Below are 21,769 nucleotides of genomic sequence, written 5' to 3'. Positions count from 1 at the left end.
AACATTTCCCTGTCCCCATGATTCTTACTCACTCCCCATATGTAGACGTATCTTTACCATAACAGAGTCAGCACAACTTTTAACCTTTCAGGAAAACTGACTGCTAACTGCCTTGCTCGGCAGCTAGCAGATGCCAAACAGAGGAAGTATATTTGCTCCTCACAGCAGCTACTCCCTGGCAGATTGCAGAGCTGTTACTGGTTGTGGCTTCAGACTTATCTAGGGATGTGTCACATGTTTGGGCTGTTATGTGATCCATTCTGGCTGCCTGTGTTCCTAAGAACTTTTTCCATTCAATGACTTTTACACATTTCTAACAATTGTGAATGAGGTGCCATGTCTCTCTTTCGTGAAATCACAAGGAAAGACTTTTTTAAGAAAGAGAGCTCTCTCATCACCTGAGTGCAGCCCAGCTGTGAGACTGGAGTCCATCAATCTGCTTCCTCCCTTAGCATCCCACACTGCAGTGTCCAACAAGCTACCCCATCCCTCAACTGTCCCCCATCACCAGCTCCGGCCACGATCCCTCTTCTCCCTGCCACAGGATTCCAGGATTGCCAAATTGAACGGACACATTTCAGGCCTCCTTACTTGGCTTTCCTGAGGCATGTGTTGACCATCCTGGCCTTGAAATTTGCCTGGGTTTCTCAGAACCACTCTGTCCTACTGTGGTTACAGTTTCTCAGATCCCTGCCCGGCTTATTTTCCTCCAGGTTCCCGTTTCAATGTTGGATTCCTGGATCTGTATGCAAGCTTCTTTCCACTCCTCTGCAAATTCTCCATAATGAATCTCATCTGTGCCACAGAACCCAGAGTACACTAGCCCTTGCTTTCAATTCCCCACCTCCCAACTCTAAATACATTCTAACTGCTTCTGCACATCCCCACCTGGATGCTTATGTGTGTCTCACACGAAAAACTACATCATTTTATCACGCTCTCCAACTCGCCAGTCTTCTCCTGAATCTTTTATGTCAATTAGTAGCATCACTATCCTTACAGTTAACTGTGGAAGTTTGAACAGAGGTTACAAGTTCTTTAACATACTGAGACTCCTGGGATTGTGTGGAAACTTAGACCTTGCCTTCCTTCCTGAGAACACTCGTTCTTGAATCCCTGAGCCATGATGCAAAATGTCTAGAGATCCTAACATTGCCAATCTAGAAGGTCACACGTAGGTGTTCTAGCTAATCAAGTGAATGAAGAGAACATAGTGTATGTGGGCTATCCCATCCCTGCTCTTCCAGCTTCTAGCCTTTCTAGGCACTCCGGCCAATTGCATCATCTCAGCAAGGACATCAACACGTTATATAGCACATATTATACATGTTATATAGCACGTATAGCAACAACCATTATCTTTTTTTTAATGCTTTATGCCACTGAATTTGGGGGTAGTATTTTATGAAATAATAAAAACCATATTGGCTGCCCAAGCTGCAAAAATGGGAATAATTACCTTCATTCCCCCCTTGTTTTTTTTTGTTGTTGTTGTTGTTTTCAACAAATAATTTCATTAAGGGCCTACTATGTGCCTGGCATAATACTAAGAACTGATGGTACAGCAGACAAGCAATAAAAACAAAAAAACCACAATAAAATAAAACAGCATTTCTCAATCTTGTTTCAGATAGATGTTTCTCAAAAGAGATGTTTTAAACTGGAAATTGATGGATAAAAGCACATTTCTTTCCTGCATGATTCTCCAGGATATTTAAAACTAAAATCTTTATAAAAAATTACATAAGAAGATTCTAGAATAATAGTTTCCTAACCTTATTTACCACAAAGCAGGTTTGGTGGTTTATTTATTGTTTTTTTTTTTTATGGTGAAAAAACATATATTTAGAATTAGCCTGCTGGACTCCGTTCAGATGATCCCAATTTTGTTGGCAACGTCCAGAGCATCATAGTCAGGAGCCAGCCGCACATACGCCTTCTTCTCTCCGTCAGGTCTGATCAGGGTGTTGACTTTGGCCACATCAATGTCATAGAGTATCTTCACAGCTTGTTTGATCTGGTGCTTGTTGGCCTTGACATCCACAATGAACACCAGTGTGTTGTTGTCTTCTATCTTCTTCATGGCCGACTCCGTGGTCAGGGGGAACTTGATGATGGCATAGTGGTCAAGCTTGTTTTTCCTGGGGGCACTCTTCCGAGGGTATTTGGGCTGCCGTCGGAGGCGTAGTGTCTTGGGCCATCGGAAGGTGGGGGACGTGTGGATCTTCTTCTTCTTGTGGCTGTGGACACCTTTCAGCACTGCCTTCTTGGCCTTCAAGGCCTTCGCTTTGGCTTCGACTTTAGGAGGGGCAGGAGCTTCCTTCTTTGCCTTCGGCGCCATCTTGGAGAAAAGGTTATTTATTGTTTTTTAATTTCTTTTCAAAACAAAGTTACATAGAGTTCGGCAAGAAGATGGAAATAGTATTGTTGATCACTAGATATATAAAATATGCACAGAGAACCTGGAAGAAGGGGCATCCAAGACTTTCTTTGCTAGTCAGTGATTACCTCCAAAGGAATTAATATTTGAACTGAGATATGAAGAGTATTTGATAACACCAATCCTCAAACTATTCAAAAAAATCAAAAGGGAGGGAATCCTTCCAAACTCATTCTACAAACCCAGCATTACTCTGATTCCAAATCCAAAGAAAAACAATAGACCAATATCACTGATGTAAAATTCTCAGCAAAAGAGCAGCAATTTGAATCTAACAATGCATCAAAAATATCATTCACCCTGACCAAGTGGTATTCATTCCAGGGATTCAACATATTCTAATCAATAAACATAATACATCACATCAACATAGTGAAGGACAAAAATTATACAATCATTTCAATAGATGCAGAAAAAACATCTAACAAAATTCAAATTATACAATGTCAAATATGGTGCTGGAGTTGTGGCGAAGGAGGTAAAGCCACTGCCTAAGATGCTAACATTTCATATGGACTCCAATTTGTGTCCAGGCTGCTCCACTTCTGATCCAGCTCCCTGATAATGGCCTAAGAAAAGCAGAGAAAAATGGCAAAAGTGATTGAGCCCCTGCCACTCACATGGGAGACCTGGAAGAAGTACCTATCTCCTGGCTTCAGCCTGGCCCAGACGCAACCATAAGGGAATGAACCAGTACATGGATGATACCTCTCCCTCTGTCTCTCTCCCTCCTGTAACTCTTTCAAATAAATAAATCTTTTAAAAAAAGAAAGAAAAAAAAAAACCTTGAACAAATTACATAAAAAAGGATCACACCTCAGTATAATACATTGTATATGACAAACACACAGCCAACATATTAAATGGGGGAAAGCTGAAAGTGTTTTCTCTAAAATCTGAAACCAAAGATATTTATTCTGATTATTCCTATTCAACATAGTACTGGATGTTTTATACAGAGTCATTAGTCAAGAAAAAGAAATAAAGAGCATGTAGTTAGTCAAAGAGGAAATCAAATTTTCCCTGTTGCTGAATAACATTTTTCCATACACAGAGGAACCAAAACACTCCACCAAGAGACTATTAGAACTTATAAACAAAGCTAGTGAAATTATAGCCATCCTAATATCAAACAAAATAGACTATTTTTTAAAGATTTATTTATTTATTTGAAAGGCAGAGCTACAGAGAGGCAGAGCTAGAGAGAGAGAGGTCTTCCATCCATTTGTTCACTCCCCAGATGGCTACAACAGCTGAAGCTGAGCCAATCTGAAGCCAGGAGCCAGGAACTTCTTCTGGGTCTCCCATGTGGGTACAGGGGCCCAAGGACTTGGACCATCTTCTACTGCTTTCCCAGGCCATAGCCAAGAACTGGATTGGAAGTGAAGTAGCCAGGACTTGAAGCGGTGCCCATATGGGATGCCAGCACTGCAGATGGTGACTTTACCTGCTACAACACAGCACTGGAACTGACAATATAGACTTTAACACAAAATCTATCAAAAGAGACAAATAAGGGCACTATATATTGATTAAGGGATCAATTCAAGAGGAAGATGTGACTACTATAAAAGTATATGCACCTAATTACAGGGCACCAGGCTATTTTAAAAATTTTACTAGATTTAAAGGGAGACATAGGCCCCCACACAATAGTAATGGAGAATTTCAATACCTCACTTTCAGCAATGGATAGATCAACCAGACAGAAAATGAGCAAGGAAAAAACAGTTAGTTGACACTGTAGACCAAATGGACCTAATGATTATCTACAGAACATCCCATCCTACAATTGCAGAATATACATGCTTCTCACCAGTGCATGGAACTTTCTCTAGAACTGACCACATTCTAGGCCATAAAGCAAAGCTCAGCGAATTCAAAAAAAGTCTAAATATACCCCACATCTTCTCTGACCACAATGGAATGAAACTGACAATCAACAACTCAGGAATCTCTAAAATATATACAAAGACATGGAGATGAACAACACACTGATGAATGAACAGTGGATCATAGAAGAAATTAAAAGAAGAATCAAAAGATTTCTGGAAACAAATAAAGATGACAATACAACATATCAAAATGTATGGGATACAGCAAAAGCAGTGTTAAGAGGAAAGTTTATATCAATTGGTGCTTCTATCAAGAAATTGGAAAGGCACCAAATAAATGAGTTATCAATGCATCACAAAGACCCAGAAAAACAGCAAACCAAACCCAAAACTAATAGCAGAAAAGAAATAATTACAATTGGAGAATAAACCAAAAAAAAAAAAAAGAAACCAAAAACACAATACAAAGATCAGCAAAACAAAGAGCTGTTTTTTGACAAAATAAACAAAATTGATGCACCATTGATCAAACTAACTAAAAAAAAGGAGAGAGAAGACCCAAATCAATAAAATTAGAGATGAAAAAGGAAATGTGATACCGCATAAATAAATGTAACAAATACCCAGAAATAAAAAGAATCATCAAGGATTACTACAAAGAGCTACATGCCAACAAAATTGGAAACTTAGAAGAAATGGATAGATTTCTGGACACATATGGTCTACCAAAATTGAGCCATGAAGACATAGAAAACCTAAACAGACCAATAACCAAGAAAGAAATTGAATCAGTAATAAAGACTCTCCCAACAAAGAAAAGCCCAGGATCAGGTAGATTCTCTATGGAATTCTACCAGACATTTGAATAACTCCAACTCTTCTCAAGTTATTCAAAACAATTGAAAGGGAGGAAATCCTCCCAAATTACTTCTACGATGCCAACATCACCATAATTCCTAAACCTGAAAAAGATACAATCAAGAAAGAGAACTACAGACCCAGACCCATTTCCCTGATGAGCATAGATGCAAAAATCCTCAACAAATACTAGCCAATCAAATCAAACAACACTTCAGAAATATCATTCAGCCAGACAAAGTGGGATTTATCCCTGGTATGCAAGGATGGTTCAACATTTACAAGTCAATCAATGTGATATATCACATTAACAAACTAAAGAACAAAATCCATGTGATTATCTCAATAATGCCAAGAAAGCCTTTGATAAAATACAACACTTTTCATGATGTAAACTTTAAGTAAATTGAGTATAGAAGGAACATTCTTCAACACAAGGCAATTTATGTCAAACTGACAACAACCTATTGAAAGGAAAAAGTTGGAAGCATGCCCACAGAGATCTGGAACCAGACAAAGATGCCCACTCTCACTGTTGGCTATTCAATATACTCCAGGAAGTTTTTGCCAGAACCATTAGGCAAGAAAAAAATCAAAGGGATATAATTGGGAAGGAGGAAGTCAAACTATCCCTATTTGCAGATGACATGATTCTATATAGAGGAAATTCAAAGGACTCCACCAATAAACTATAGGAACTCAAAGAAGTGTTTGGTAAAGTGGTAGGATATAAAATCAATACACAAAAACCAACAGCCTGTGTATACAGATATTCCATAGCTGAGAAAGAACTTCTAATATCAATCCCATTCACAATAGCTATGAAAAAAATCAATAACCTTGGAATAAATTTAACCAAGGACGTTAAAGATCTCTACGATGAGAATTACAAAACCTTAAAGAAAAAAATAGAATACACAAAAAATTGGAAAAATCTTCCATGTTCATGGATTGGAAGAATCAATATCATCAAAATGTACATTCTCCCAAAAGCAATTTACAGATTCAATGCAATACCAATCAAAATACCAAAGACATGCTTCTCAGATCTAGAAAAAAATGATGCTGAAATTCATATGGAAACACGGGAGACCTTGAATAGCTAAAACAATCATACAAAAAAAAAATGCAGAGGCACCACAATACCAGATTTCAAAATATACTACAACATAGTTATAATCAAAACAGATGAGTACTGGTACAAAAACAGATGGATAGACCAATGGAACCAAATAGAATCACCAGAAATTAATCCTAGCATTTACAACCGAGTTATATTTGACCAAATAGCTAAAATTAATCCTTGGAGCAAGGACAGTCTCTTCAACAAATGGTGCTGTGAAAAATGGATTTCCACATGCATAAGTATAAAGCAGGACCCCTACCTTACTCAAAATGGATTAAAGACATAAATCTATGACCTGACACCATCAAATTATTAGAGAACATTGGGGAAACCCTGCAAGATATTGGCACAGGTAAAGAATTCTGGGAAAAGATCCCAGGGCACAGGCAATCAAAGCCAAAATTAACAAATGGGTTTATATCATGTGATACTTGCATATTTTAAGGGGTACAATGCAACTAAGCCATATACTTATCTTAAATCAACCATATTAGATAACCTGCATTTCTATTTCTTTACCTTTTGTGAATCTACCAACTGCTTTCTTGAAGTTCTTCATTCAGCTTATACGTCGTCATGAGCCATCATCACCTCACTGTGCTGAAAACACCAGAATCCGTAACATTTTCCTACTGTGTTTTATTTCCATTATGCAATCCTTTCCCATCTCTCTTCCCCCAACCAACTCTCCCTTCCCATGATGATAATTACTCTTTTAAACTTGAGCTAAATATGTGTGTGTGTTATTTTTAAATTCCACATATGAGAGACAACATGTGGTATTTGTTTTTCTGTGTCTGACTTATTTCACTTAACATAATGATCTTTGGTTTCATATATTTTGATGCAAACATCAGGATTTCATTCTTTTTTAATGGCAGAGCAATACTCTATTCTGTATATACAACACATTTTCTTTATCCATTCATCTGTTTATGGACACCTATGTTGACTTCATATCTTGGAAACTATAAACAGTACAGCAATGAACATGGTGGGGCAGGTATCTCTTAAAGACAATGGTTTCATTTCTGTTGAATATACCCAGTAGTGAGATTGCTAGATCCTATAGCAGTTCTGCTTCTACTTTTTAAAGAAAGTCCATGCAGCTTCCACAGTGGCTGGGCCAATATACATTCCCATCAAAAGTGTGTAAGTTTCCTGTTCTTTACATGTTCGCCAACATTTCTGATTTTCTTTTTGTTGTTGTTGTTGTTGTTAACAGTCATTTCCACAGGGATTAGGTCATTTTCATATTTACAGTAAATGTTCTCTTACTTTCAAAATCTGTTTCTCATGTTTTCAGTTTGAAACCAAGACATCAATTTGTTCCAGTGAACCCACAACATTTTTGAAGCTACATAGGAGATGCTGTGGTACATTCTGCCATGGTCAAGATATGATTTCTCCATTTCATAGCCTTGTATGTTTTAAAGAAAAAATAAGTCAGGGTGGGCATTTAACAAAGCAGTTGAAGTGCCACCTGGGACATTTGTTCCCATATCTGAACTCCCATTCCAGCTTCCTACTAACATGTACTCTGGGATGCAGCAGGTGAGAGTCCAAGAAGTTGGGTCCCTGATATCCACATGGGAGACTATCCCAGTCCTAGATGTCACAGGCATTTGGGGGATGAACCAGCAGAAGGAAGCACAGTCAATCCCCCACCTCTCAAAAATAAAATTATCTTTAAAAATACGTTATTCTAAGTTTGACATCATTTAAAATATTTGTGAACTGATTTCACATGACAAATTTATATGAAAATGTAGGTATTTCATATAACAAATGCTGAAGTGATTTTATAGAAATGTAAAAGGCTGTTTTAACATGATGGAATGTTTAAAATAAAAAATTTATAATATATATACTTTAAGAGTTTTTTTCAATATATATGTACATATATATAGAGAAATTGGCTGCCAAAACATAGAAGGAAGATTTGAAAGGCATTACTATGGAGCTGGCATTGTGGTGCAATGGGTTAAAGCTGCTACCTGCAATGACAGCATCCTATATGAGCACTGGTTCAAGTCCTAGCCACTCCACCTCTGACCCAGCTCCCTTAATGCGCCTGGGAAACAGCAGACAATGTCCCAAATGCTTTGGCCCCTGCCATCCATGTGAAAGGTGCAGATGGAGGTCCAGGCTCCAGGCTGCAGCCTGGCGCAGCCCTGGCTATTGGCAGATATCTGGGCAATAACCATCAGATGGAAGATTCTCTCTCTCTCTCTCTCTCCTCCCTCCCTCCCTCCCTTTCTTTTTTATTCTTCTTCTTCTTCTGTCTCTATAACTCTGACATTCAAATAAATAAAAGTCTTTAAAACATCAGAAAAGTAACAAGTGACCTTTTTAAAAAATATTTATGTATTTATTTGAAAGCCAGAGTTACACAGTGGGGGTGGGGGGGCTTCATCTGCTGGTTCACTCCCCAACTGGCCGCAACGGCCAGAACTGCGCCGATCCGAAGCCAGGAGCCAGGAGCTTCTTATGGGTCTCCCATGTGGGTGCAGGGGCCCAAGGACTTGGGCCATCTCCCACTGCTTTCCCAGGCAACAGCAGAGAGCTAGATCGGAAGTGGAGCAGCTGGGTCTCAAACCGATGCCCATATGGAATGGCGGCGCTTAAGCCCAGGGCATTAACCCACTGTACCACAGCGCAAGCCCCAACAAATGATCTTTAATAGCATATTCATATGACATTGAAACAGCACCCACTTCTCTACTCACACTACAGAGAGGAAGAAGAGTTGCTAATAATTGTAGTTGCTGATATGATGAAAACCATTCTTTCCATTCAAACTTATGACTCGAAGTAAATGCAACAAAACAACATCTCATAATTTCTTTATCCAGTCTACTGGTGATGGGCATTTGTGTTGGTTCCAGGTCTTAGCTATTGTGAATTGAACTGCAATAAACATTAATGTGCAGACTGCTTTTTTGTTTGCCAATTTAATTTCCTTTGGGTAAATTCCAAGGAGTGGGATGGCTGGGTTGTGTGGTAGGGTTATATTCAGCTTTCTGAGGAATCTCCAGACTGACTTCCATAGTGGCTTACCAGTTTGGAGTCCCACCAACAGTGGGTTAGTGTCCCTTTTTCCCCACATCCTCTCCAGCATCTGTTGTTGGTAGATTTCTGAATATGAACCATTCTAACCGGGGTGAGGTGGTTTTGATTTACATTTGATTTACATTTCCCTGATTGCTAGTGATCTTGAACATTTTTTCATGTGCTTGTTGGCCATTTGGATTTCCTCTCTTGAAAAATGTCTATTGAGGTCCTTGGCCCATCTCTTAAGTGGGTTGTTGGTTTTGTTTTTGTGGAGTTTCTTGATCTCTTTGTAGATTCTGGTTATCAACCCTTTTTCTGTTGCGTATTTGCAAATATTTTTTCCCATTCTGTCGGTTGCCTCTTCACTCTCCTGACTGTTTCTTTTGCAGTACAGAAACTTCTCAATTTGATACAATCCCAATAGTTGATTTTGGATTTGACTGCCTGTGCTTCTGGGGTGTTTTCCAAGAAGTCTTTGCCGGTACCTATATCTTGCAGGGTTTTTCCAATGCTCTCTAATAATTTGATGGTGTCAGGTCATAGGTTTAAGTCTTTAATCCATGTGGAGTGAATTTTTGTGTAAGGTAGAAAGGTAGGGATATTACTTCATAATTTTGCACGTGGAAATCCAATTTTCCCAGAACCATTTATTGAATACACTGTTCTTACTCCAGGGATTGGTTTTGGATCCTTGATCAAATATAAATCGGCTATAGATGTTTGGGTTGATTTCTGGTGTTTCTATTCTGTTCCATTGGTCTATCCATCTGTTTCTGTACCAGAACCATGCAGTTTTGATAACAACTGTCCTGTAGTATGTCCTGAAATCTGGTATCCAGATGCCTCCAGCTTTGTTTTTGTTGTACAAGATTGCTTTAGCTATTTGAGGTTTCCTGTGTCTCCATATGAATTTCAGCATCATTTTTTCCAGATCTGAGAAGAAGGTCTTTGGTATTTTGATTGGTATTGCATTGAATGTATAAATTGCTTTTGGGAGAATGGACATTTTGATGATATTGATTCTTCCAATCCATGAGCATGGAAGATTTTTCCATTTCTTTGTATCCTCTTCTATTTCTTTCTTTAAGGTTTTGTAATTTTCATTGTAGAGATCCTTAACGTCCTTGGTTAAATTTATTCCAAGGTATTTGATTGTTTTTGCAGTTATTGTGAATGGGATTGATCTTAGAAGTTCTTCCTCAGCTGTGGCATTGCCTGTGTATACAAAGGCTGTTGATTTTTGTGCATTGATTTTATATCCTGCTACTTTGCCAAACTCTTCTATGAGTTACAATAGTCTCTTAGTAGAGTTCTTTAGATCCCCTAAATAAAGAATCATATCATCTGCATATAGGGATAGTTTGAGTTCTTCCTTCCCAATTTGTATCCCTTTAATTTATTTTTCTTGCCTAATAGCACTGGCTAAAACTTCCAGAACTATATTGAATAGCAGTGGTGAGAGTGGGCATCCCTGTCTGGTACCAGATCTCAGTGGAAATGCTTCCAGCTTTTCCCCATTCAATAGGATGTTTGCCGTAGGTTTTTCATAAATTGCTTTGATTGCATGTACTCTATAGAATACTATACAGCAGTCAAAAACAATGAAATCTGGTCATTTGCAAGAAGATGGAGGAATCTGGAAAACATTATGCTGAGTGAATTAAGCCAGTCCCAAAGGGACAAATATCATATGTTCTCCCTGATCAGCGACAACTAACTGAGCACCAAAGGGGAAACCTGTTGAAGTGAAATGGACACTGTGAGAAACAGTGACTAGATCAGCTCTTGTCCTGACTGTTGATGTACAATGTAATACTTTATCCATTTTAGTATTTTTTCTTTGTTTTGTTCTAGTACTATTGGTTGAACTCTGTAATTAACACACAATTATTCTTAGCTGTTTAAATTTTAACTAAAAAGTGATCCCTGTTAAACATAAGAGTGGGAATAAGAGAGGGAGGAGATGTACAATTTGGAACATGCTCAATCGGACTTGCCCCAAATGGTGGAGTTAGAAATGTGCCAGGGGATTCCAATACAATCCCATCAAGGTGGCATGTACCAATGCCATCTCACTAGTCCAAGTGATCAATCTCAGTTCACAATTGATCACACTGATAGGTCTAAGAGTCAAAGGGATCACATAAACAAGACTAGTGTCTGCTAATACTAACTGATAGAATCAAAAAGGGAGAGAACGATCCATCAAAGCAAGCAAGATACACAGCAGACTCATAGAATGGCAGATGTCCTAAATAGCACTCTGGCTTCAGAATCAGCCCTTAAAGCATTCGGATATGGCTGAAGAGCCCATGAGAGTATTTGAGGCATGGAAAGCCAAGACACTCTGGAAAAAAAAAAAAAAGACCTAAATGAAAGATCTCTGCGAGTGAGATCCCAGTGGAAAGAACAGGTCATCAAAGAAGGAGGTACCTTTCTCTGAAGGGAGGAGAGAACTTCCACTTTGACTATGACCCTGTCGCAATAAGATCGAAGTCGGCGAACTCAAAAGGCTTCCATAGCCTTGGCAACTCATGACTAGAGCCTAGGGAGATTACTGACGCCATAAACAAGAGTGTCAATTTGTTAAGTCAACAACAGGAGTCACTGTGTACTTACTTCTCATGTGGGATCTGTCCTTAATGTGTTGTCCAATGTGAAGTAATGCTATAACTAGTAATGAAACAGTATTTTACACTTTGTGTTTCTGTGTGGGCACAACTAATGAAATCTTTACTTAATATATACTAAATTGATCTTCTGTATTTAAAGAGAATTGAAAATGAATCTTGATGTGAATAGAATGGGAGAGGGAGCGGGAGATGGGAGGGGTGTGAGTGGGAGGGAAATTATGTGGGGGGGGAGCCGTTGTAATCTTAAACTGTACTTTGTAAATTTATATTTAAAAATAAAAAAAAAAAACAGAAAAAAAAACCATCTCAAGAAACTCATTAGAAAAACTGAAGCTTAAAAATGTTTATTAATTTTTTTATTTATTTAAAAGGTAGAGAAATAGAGAGAAAGGGAGAGCGAGAGGCAAGTGGGGCGAGGGAGAGAGAGAGGGAGAGTGAGCATGCAAGAGAGCTCTTAATCTTCTAGTTCACTCACCAAATGTGCATAGAACCAGAGCTGGTCCAAGTCAATGCCATGAGCTCAAAGTCAATCTGGGTCTCCTATGTGGATGGCATGGACCCAACTACCTAATTCATCACCTGCTGTATTCTCTCTCTCCCTATGTACTCACTAATAAGAAACTAGAATCCTCACCAAGAGCAGGGCTGGGGCTTAAACACAAGCATTCTTGTATGGGATGAGGCTTAAACACAAGCATCCCAAACAGCATTTCAATTTCTGTGCCAAACGCTTCTTTCAAAATTTCTCATTTTAATGCCCATTACTTGAGGATTAATTTAAATTTCAAGGTCAATAAAAAAATCTAACAAAAACCTTCAGAAGACTGGTATTATTTTTAAGATAGAATTCATCAAGCTTTTTTGAGAAACTTCCTCATGAAAAGCATTAATAGTATAAAAGAATGAGAAATCTTCAGACACAATCTTATTTTGCTAAACTATTCCTTTGGAAAGGAATGAAAATGTTGTGTTTGAAGGAAACAGGATAAATTGGAACCTGACAATAAATGTAAAAAGGAGCACTACTTTAATTAGAATCACAGAACTGAATATTTAAACTGCCATGAGATAGGTATCATCCATCAGACTGTTAAAATGCTAAAGTTGAAGCAGATATTTTGTCTCACAGTTAAGATGCTAGTTAAGACGCTCACACCCCATAGTAGAGTACCTGAGTTAGATCCATGGCGCGACTTCCTGCCAATGCAAACACCTGGAGGCAGTAGATGATGGCTCAAGTGGTTGCATTCCTGTCTTGTGAGAGACCTGGATTGAGCTCCCAGCTCCCAGCTACAGACCAATCCAGTCCTGGCTTTGCAGGCTTTCTCTCTCCCTCCCCCTCTCTCTTGGAAAAGCAGCAGACAATGGCCCAACTCTTTGGGCCCCTGCCACCCAAGTAGATGACCTAGAATGAAGCTTCTGGGGCTGCTGGCTTTGGCCTGGCTCAGTCTTGGCTGTTGTGGCCATCTGGGGAGCAAACCATCGGATGGAAGATTTCTCTGTCTCTCCCTCTCTTTCTGAAACTCTGACTTTCAAATAAATTTATTAAAAATCTAAAAAAACAATAAGAGGTGTAAGCCTCATAGGCACAGTATTCATAATGTGAAGACATCTAAATTAGCTGATAATGACACTTGAAGAAAGACCTAATGACAGATCTGGCAAATGTCAGGAAAAAAGACACCAAATAGATGGACCTGTAACAGTCAGCAAACTTCATCCCCTAGGTAGACTGTATTATACAGGACCCAGATTCAATTCATCAGGTTAAATTCCTATGAAACAAAAAAAATTAAATAGAACTACTTGTTCTAGTAGGACTCAGAAACAAGATTCAGATTCAAACCATCGGGTACAATTTTCAACTTGCATAAAAAAGAAATAATAGATTTGACCAGGATATCCCACAGCTAGCATTATTCAGATACCACAGATAAAAAGCAAGATTCAATGATGTCTCACATTATACAATGACAATAGTACACAGCTATTGATAGCACACTGAAAACAAGTTAAAATTTAAAGCATTCAGTTAGGATTTTTTTAACATGAGCAATTCAGCAAATTCCAAGTTATTTTTCTGTGGGGAGCAACTCGGACTAGACTAAGTTACTGGAATTAAGACTTATTCTATGCATCTGCTCTCCCACAATATGGCGCTGGGAGAGGAGGAAACAGCTTCTACACAGCTGCTTCCAGTTCAACCAATAAACAGCAGGACCTGCTCCTGATTGGAGGAGAGCAGCGTACTCGGCGTGTGGGTAGCAGAGTTGGGATTGTTGGAAGAGGACTATAAAGGAGGAGAGAGACAACATGCACCGGGAACATCTATCTGAAGGAACACCTGTGCAGCCCCCGAGAGAGCCGGCCGGCGGTGTGCCACTCCCCCGCGGAAGTGGGGAAAGTGGCCAGGGGGAACCGCCCTTCCACGGAGGTGGAAGGGTCGGTAGCCAACCCGGGAAGAACCAGCAGCAAACCCGGGGAGGGCCGAGCAGACAAAAGAACAGCGCAGGGTCCTGTGTCGTTCTTCCACGAAGAGGGGGAGCGACATTTTTCTAGTCGTCAAAGTCAACAAATGGAAAGCAAATTTTTATTAAGTTCAAATAATATCTTTATTTTTCTGGGAATCTATCTGATTATGGCTAAAAAATCTTAACAGGTAAATGGTAGGCATTGAAACTTTTTTATGATTTTCTAAAGAATTAAAGAGAATCTTTTTACTTTTTACTGGAAAAGATAAATAGTAAAAATAGTAAAGCATGTATTTTTGTGTCATACTTGGGAGGCATCCAAGAGCAAAACATACTTTTTTTTTTTTTTTTTTTTTTTGGACAGGCAGAGTGGACAGTGAGAAAGAGAGACAGAGAAAAAGATCTTCCTTTGCCGTTGGTTCACCCTCCAATAGCCGCCGTGGCCAGTGCAAAATGCTGATCTGAAGCCAGGAGCCAGGTACTTATCCTGGTCTCCCATGCGGGTGCAGGGCCCAAGCACTTGGGCCATCCTCCACTGCACTCCCTGGCCACAGCAGAGAGCTGGCCTGGAAGAGGGGCAACCGGGACAGAATCCGGCGCCCCGACAGGGACTAGAACCCGGTGTGCTGGCACCGTTAGGCGGAGGATTAGCCTGTTGAGCTGCGGCGCTGGCCGAAAACATACTTTTCAAGAGAAGCAGAGTTATTCTCACATTCCCTCAGGAAAGAAAAAGATTTATAAAAACTGCAGTTTAGAAGAAGTACCATACCATGGCGACAGTGAGAAACCACATTCTTAAAATAGACAAGGGAGAAATGGCCTGCAAATTCTAAGATTTCTAGGAAAAAATTGAAAAAACTCCATATTACTCAGGTCGTAGCCATTTCTACACTAGACTAATAGCTGCTATTTACATTTGTGACTCCAAAATGAATTAAATCATCTTTCAAATATTTCTATTTGAAATCCTTAGTTAGATAATGTAATACATAATAATAAAAATGCTCAAAGTTAAAAGCAAAGCATTGGTATATTAAAATTATCTTGTATGGAACACTGCTTTAATTCTGCATATCACATTCCACATAAACAAGCAATTCACATACCAGATGTCAACTGCTCAGAAAATTAACTTTTTATCTAAAATATCTTTCTTTCCTTTTGCAAAATTTTATCTCGAAGGCAACTTTAAAATTGCACACTGCAAGCTCTTTGTAAGAATCTCATCTTGAATCATTTTGGCATCTTTAAAGCCATCATGTATTCAGTGTTTGGAAGTGGTTTAATTTAGATTTAAGTTCTCAAGGTGATGCTTTTTTCCTGAACCCATGCACTGTCTGTAATAATAAATGTTAAATAAAATGATACGCCATATAAGTTTGGCAGCCACCAAGAAATTTTACCATCCAATAATAATGCTTTAATGAACTCTATGTGTTGTAGAACAATTGCCTCATCTTGTCCCAACAAATTACTCCTTCCATGTGTTCTTGTGATTTTCTTTAGAGTTTGCAGTCAATAGTTTTTCTGTGACTTACAGTTTTCTCTAAAACCCTCAATGATGAGAAAGAAGAATAAGAGTTTATCTTAATTTTGTTTTCTCAAGCAATATATTCATAACTAACACAAATTGCCTCAAACGCCTTTCCTTAAAGAAGAGAATTAACATTACTTGAAGCATTAATTAATATTAACACTCAACACACTAACTTTCAGTAGTTCTGCAACTCAAACAGAACAGCAAAACCACAGTCAGAGATTCTCTTCAGTTATGCTGACTCATTTAAAAAGAGTCTTAGCTCGGGGCTGGCGTTGTGGCTTAGCGAGTAAAGCCATTGCCTGCAGTGCTGGCATCCCATATGGATGCCAGTTCAAGTCCCGGCTGCTCAGATTCTGATCCAGCTCTCTGCTGTTGCCTGGGAAAGCAGTAGAAGATGGCCCAAGTCCTTGGATTCCTGCACCTGTGTGGGAGACCTGGAGGAAGCTCCTGGCTTTGGATCAGCATGGTTCTGGCCATTGTGGCCAACTGAGGAGTGAACCAATGGATGGAAGACCTCTCCCCCCACTTTCTCTCTCTCTCTCTCTCTCTCTCTCTCTCTCTCTGACTCTCCTTTTCTCTCTGTGTAACCCCAACTTTCAAATAAGTAAATAAATCTTTAAAAAAATAGTCTTAGCCAATATAGGAAAAGATGAACAGTTTGTTGTTGAACTTCTTTGATATGATCCCTGTCATCATCTAATGGTGACACTTGTAACATTATTTCTTAGCAGATAGTGTGAACTTTCTAGACCGTAAGATACCATGTTTTAGCTAATCAACTTATTATTTGACATAATTCTCTAAGTGGATTTTAATTCTGCTAACATTTAGCTTATCGTCACCAGATTTGTTCTACAACTTATACAGGGCTTTTTAATTTTCAGTTATAAAAATTTGTATTCAATTCTATGGGGCCAGCATTGTGAAACACTGCAGGTTAAACCACCAACTGCAATGCCAGCATCCCCTGTGGGTACCTACTTGATTCTTGGATGCTCCACTTCTGATCCAGCTCCCTGCTAATGCTCTTGGGCATGCAACAGATAATTGCTCAAGTGCTTGGGACCCTGCACTCATGTTGGAGACCCAGATGAATCCCTTGGCTTCATCCTGACTCATTGTAGCCATCTGGGGAGTGAACCAGTGGATGGAAGATCTTTCTCTCTCTCTCCCTCACTCTCTCTCTCCCTCTCCTCTCTCTCTCTCTCTCTCTCTCTCTGTGTGTATGTGTATGCATGTGTCTCTCCCTGTCTCTTTGTAATTCTTTCAAATCAATAATTCTTTTTTTAAAATTTTATCTAATTCTATAAGTAATCTAATTTAATAATATCACCAAAAATTACTCCTAATAGTGTCCAGAGTTGCTCTTTTCTGTATATTGATAAAACTCTCATAGAGACCAATATTGAAATATCTGGCATCATTATTTTATATGAATTAAATGAAATATTGATTAAAATATGATTATGATATATATAAATATTTGTGTACATATATATATTATGTGTATATATGTAGCTCCTTTCTCTGAAGAGAAAAAAGCTATAGAAAAATACTACCATTTTTTAATTTCTTCTTTTATCTGAATTGTCAAATTTTTTTCAAAGTATTATGTTTGGGGCCCAGTACTGTGGTGTAGCAGATAAAGCAACTACCTGTGGCACTGGCATTCCATATGGGCACAGGTTCAAGTCCTGGCTGCTTTACTTCCAATCCAGCTCCCTGCTAATGCACCTGGGAAATCACTGAAGGATGGCCCAAGTGCTTGGCTCCCTGTACCCATATGGGAGACCCTGAGGAAGCTCCAGGCTCCTGGCTTTAGATCGGCCCAGCTGTTGCCATTGTAGCCATTTGGGGAATGAACCTGCAGATGTAACATCTTGCTCTCTGTCACTATCTAAGTGTAACTCTGCCTTTTAAATGAATAAAAAATCTTTTTTAATAAAAGTATTATGCTTGTTATTTTAAAAATAAAAGTTCTTTTACTTAAAAAACAGGTCAGCATTCTGGCACAGCAGGTTAAGTTGCTGCCTGCAATGTCAGCATCCCATTTGAGATCTTGTTCAAGTCCTGGCTGCTCTGCTTCGAAGCCAGCTCTCTGCTAATGCACCTGGGAAAGCAACAGAAGATGACCCAAGTGCTTGGACTCCTACCACCCAAGTGAAGGACCTGCATAGATTTCCTGGCTCCTGGCTTTGGCCTGACTCAACCCAAACTATTGCAACTATTTCAGGAGTGAACCAGCAGATGTAAGATTCTTTCTGTCTCTCCCTCTTTCTCTGTAACTCTGCTTTTCATTTCAATTTTTTTCTCTTCCAGCTCTGAATTAGGTGATGGTGCAGCAATCACTGCAATAGCAAAGGAGCCATCACTACCTTTGTTCCCTGAAGGCACCATTTCTGCTGGTGTCAGCCCTAAGATCACAGAAGCCTGTTGTTCAATTTAACATGCTTACAAGGGTATTGCACCTGCACTCAGGATAGGGAAAAGGAAAAAGGCCTAAAAAGCCCGATATCTTGGTTGTATGAGATAGAATACTTCCAAATATTTATCTCCAATGAATCTATTAAATATGAACCAAACAAAATCATACAAGTATTAATGCACAGACCCGTGCTATCAGAGGTAAAGTAGATGAAAAAGACCCTCACCCTCAAAAATGCTATCTAGCAGGGAGGTAAAACATACCATAAAAGCAATTCAGTAAGACTCATAAGAGTTTAACACAGAGCTGTGGGAATTCAAAACATGGAAACAGTATTTCCCAACTGTAAAAATCAAGGTGGCCGGCGCCGCGGCTCACTAGGCTAATCCTCGGCCTTGCGGTGCCGGCACACCACGTTCTAGTCCCGGTTGGGGCGCCGGATTCTGTCCCGGTTGCCCCTCTTCTAGGCCAGCTCTCTGCTGTGGCCAGGGAGTGCAGTGGAGGATGGCCCACGTACTTGGGCCTTGCACCCCATGGGAGACCAGGAGAAGCACCTGGCTCCTGCCATCGGATCAGCGTGGTGCGCTGGCCGCAGCGCACCGGCGGCGGTGGCCATTGGAGTGTGAACCAACGGCAAAGGAAGACCTTTCTCTCTGTCTCTCTCTCTCTCACTGTCCACTCTGCCTGTCAAAAAATAAAAATAAAAAATAAAAAAATTTAAAAAAATCAAGGCAAGTTGGATGGAGAAGTGGAGAAGGCAGCCTCTAAGGATGAATGGAAAAGAACTTGTTGTCTCTTGCCAGGCGTCCTCGTGAGAGTGACATCGTCTTTAAACCCCACGTGGCAATCCCTGATGCACCATCGTGATGCCCAGGGAAGACAGGGCGACCTGGAAGTCTAACTGCTTCCTTAAGATCATCCAACTTCTGGATGATTACCCAAAATGCTTCATCGTGGGCGCAGACAATGTGGGCTCCAAGCATATGCAGCAGATCCGCATGTTGCTCTGGGGGAAGGCTGTGGTGCTGATGGGCAAGAACACCATGATGCGCAAGGCCGTCTGGGGGCATCTGGAAAACAACCCTGCCCTGGAGAAGCTGCTGCCTCATATCCGGGGAAATGTGGGCTTTGTGTTCACCAAGGAGGACCTTACTGAGATCAGGGATATGCTGCTGGCCAATAAGGTGCCGGCTGCTGCCCGTGCTGGTGCCATTGCGCCCTGTGAGGTCACTGTGCCAACTCAGAACACTGGTCTGGGGCCCAAGAAGACCTCCTTTTTCCAGGCTTTGGGCATCACCACTAAAATCTCCAGGGGCACCGTTGAAATCCTGAGCGACGTGCAGCTGATAAAGACTGGAGCGAAGCCACGCTGCTGAACATGCTGAACATCTCGCCCTTCTCGTTTGGGCTGATCATCCAGCAGGTGTTCAACAACGGCAGCATCTACAACCCCGAAGTGCTGGACATCACCGAGGAAGTCCTGCCCTCGCACTTCCTGGAGGGTGTGCGCAACGTTGCCAGTGTGTGTCTGCAGATTGGCTATCCGACCTGGCATCAGTGCCCCATTCCATCATCAATGGGTACAAGCATGTCCTGGCTTTGTCTGTGGAGACTGAGTACACCTTCCCACTTGCTGAAAAGATCAAGGCCTTCCTGGCTGATTCATCTGCATTTGTGGCTGCTGCCCCTGCGGCCACGGCCAGCACTGCTGCCCCTGCTGCTGCTGCCACAGCCCCAGCCAAGGTGGAGGCCAAGGAAGAGTCGGATGAAGATATGGGATTTGGTCTCTTCGACTAATCCCTGCAAAGCAGCCAGCTTTATTTGCGAAACAAGGAAATAAAGGCTTACTTTTCTTTTAAAAAAAAAAAAAAAAAAAAAAAGAACTTGTGAAGAGTAACAGAGCATGGTTTGCTTTGACTAAACTCTGGAGACTATATTGAAAAATAGAAGGACTTTTCGAAAATAAAAGGAAAAAAACAGTGTTTGGCCAGATCCTCAGATGCTGAACTCCAGATTATTCACATGCCCCTATCCTCTCACCAAGAAGCCCCTCCCCCCGCCCTGACTGACAAACTACCACTGCCCTGCTCAGAGTCCCTTCTCCTTCCATTCCACATTTTAGCCAGACTGGCTCCCTGCATGTGTCCTGTCCCCTGGCTCCCTGCATGTGTCCTGTCCCCTGGCTCCCTGCATGTGTCCTCTTCTCCCTGACTGAGGGACATACACCATCCTCTCTTCACAAAACATCTTTTGCCTTCTTCCCCCTCCCAGCCCCTTCCACTTCTGCCTAAACAACTCTCACTTCTTCCTGAGGCCCATACTGGACTGGACTTTTTGCAAGAAGCCTTGTCTCACCCTGAGCTCACCTGTAATACATGTACTTGTCTCATCCCAAGTTCTCAGATGCACCTTTTATATGTGCACATGTCTCACCACATTATTCTTTAGGTACCTAATATTCATGAGTCTGTGAGCTCCTTGAGAACTTCAATTTTTGCCTTTCTCATTCATTGTCTTATCCCCAGTACCTAAAACAATGCCTGACATACAGTTACTGCTCAATGAATACTTCTTGAATGAATGAATAAATGGATAAACAAATGACAAAATATATCCTTTGAGAAATCTCTTTTATATGTACATAGAAACTGGAGTAAATGTTGTCTACTTTAGCATTTCTTAATTACCATCCTTGAAAAGTTGGAACACTTTATTGATGTTGTCTTTCATGCCTTGAGGGTTATTTAATAAACATTATTTGCTAGAGAGAAAACCAAGTAAGTTACCAGATTATTTGACATTTATATTTTCTATCATAGACTAAGTGTTTAATCTCTATACTGCAAAAGATAAAATTCTGCCTACAATTTCATATTTCATAAATCTTCAATGATATATCATGAAAATTCCTCCCTCAAAATTCCATGAGGTCAACATTCTACCATCCACCAGGGCTGACACAATTATAATGTGAAGCGAGCTTCATATTTATGAATGTTTACATTGAGCAGAATATGAAAGAAATATATTTGTGATTTGAAGGAGGGATTATAATAGGATAAGCAAAATTTAGCTTTTAAAGAGAGAAATCAGGACCAAATATATGAATTTTGAGAGCAGAAAATTGAAATTCTATGTGGTATACAGATAAATGTAGATGTTTCATAATATGTTTAAAACTTGAGAATAGGGGTCAGCACCGTGGCATAGCAGGTTAAAGCACCACCTGCAGTGCCAGCATTCCATATGGCTGCTGGTTTGAGTCCCAGCTGCTACACTTCCATTCTAGCTTACTGTTTATGTGCCCAGGAAAGCAGCAGAGAATGGCCCAAGGCCTTGGGCCTTTCACCTACTTGGGAGACTCAGAGGAAACTCCTGGCTCCTGGC

The 21,769-nt window shown here is 40.2% G+C and overlaps 1 protein-coding gene and 1 pseudogene across 1 annotated transcript; one reads left to right on the top strand and one right to left on the bottom strand.

Moving 5' to 3' along the window:
* Window positions 1–1,837: 1,837 nt before the first annotated feature.
* Window positions 1,838–2,356, bottom strand: LOC138845219 (large ribosomal subunit protein uL23-like). The gene has a single exon (XM_070056864.1). It carries the CDS (start codon window positions 2,339–2,341, stop codon window positions 1,871–1,873), a length of 471 nt encoding a protein of 156 aa, XP_069912965.1. The 5' UTR covers window positions 2,342–2,356; the 3' UTR covers window positions 1,838–1,870.
* A 16,823-nt stretch (window positions 2,357–19,179) lies between these two features.
* On the top strand, window positions 19,180–20,991 carry LOC100358778 (large ribosomal subunit protein uL10-like; annotated as a pseudogene).
* Window positions 20,992–21,769: the final 778 nt, after the last annotated feature.

Source organism: Oryctolagus cuniculus, chromosome 14 (genome assembly GCF_964237555.1).
Source record: "Oryctolagus cuniculus chromosome 14, mOryCun1.1, whole genome shotgun sequence".
Classification (NCBI taxonomy): Eukaryota; Metazoa; Chordata; class Mammalia; order Lagomorpha; family Leporidae; genus Oryctolagus; species Oryctolagus cuniculus.
This window is presented reverse-complemented; position numbering and strand designations above follow the sequence as displayed.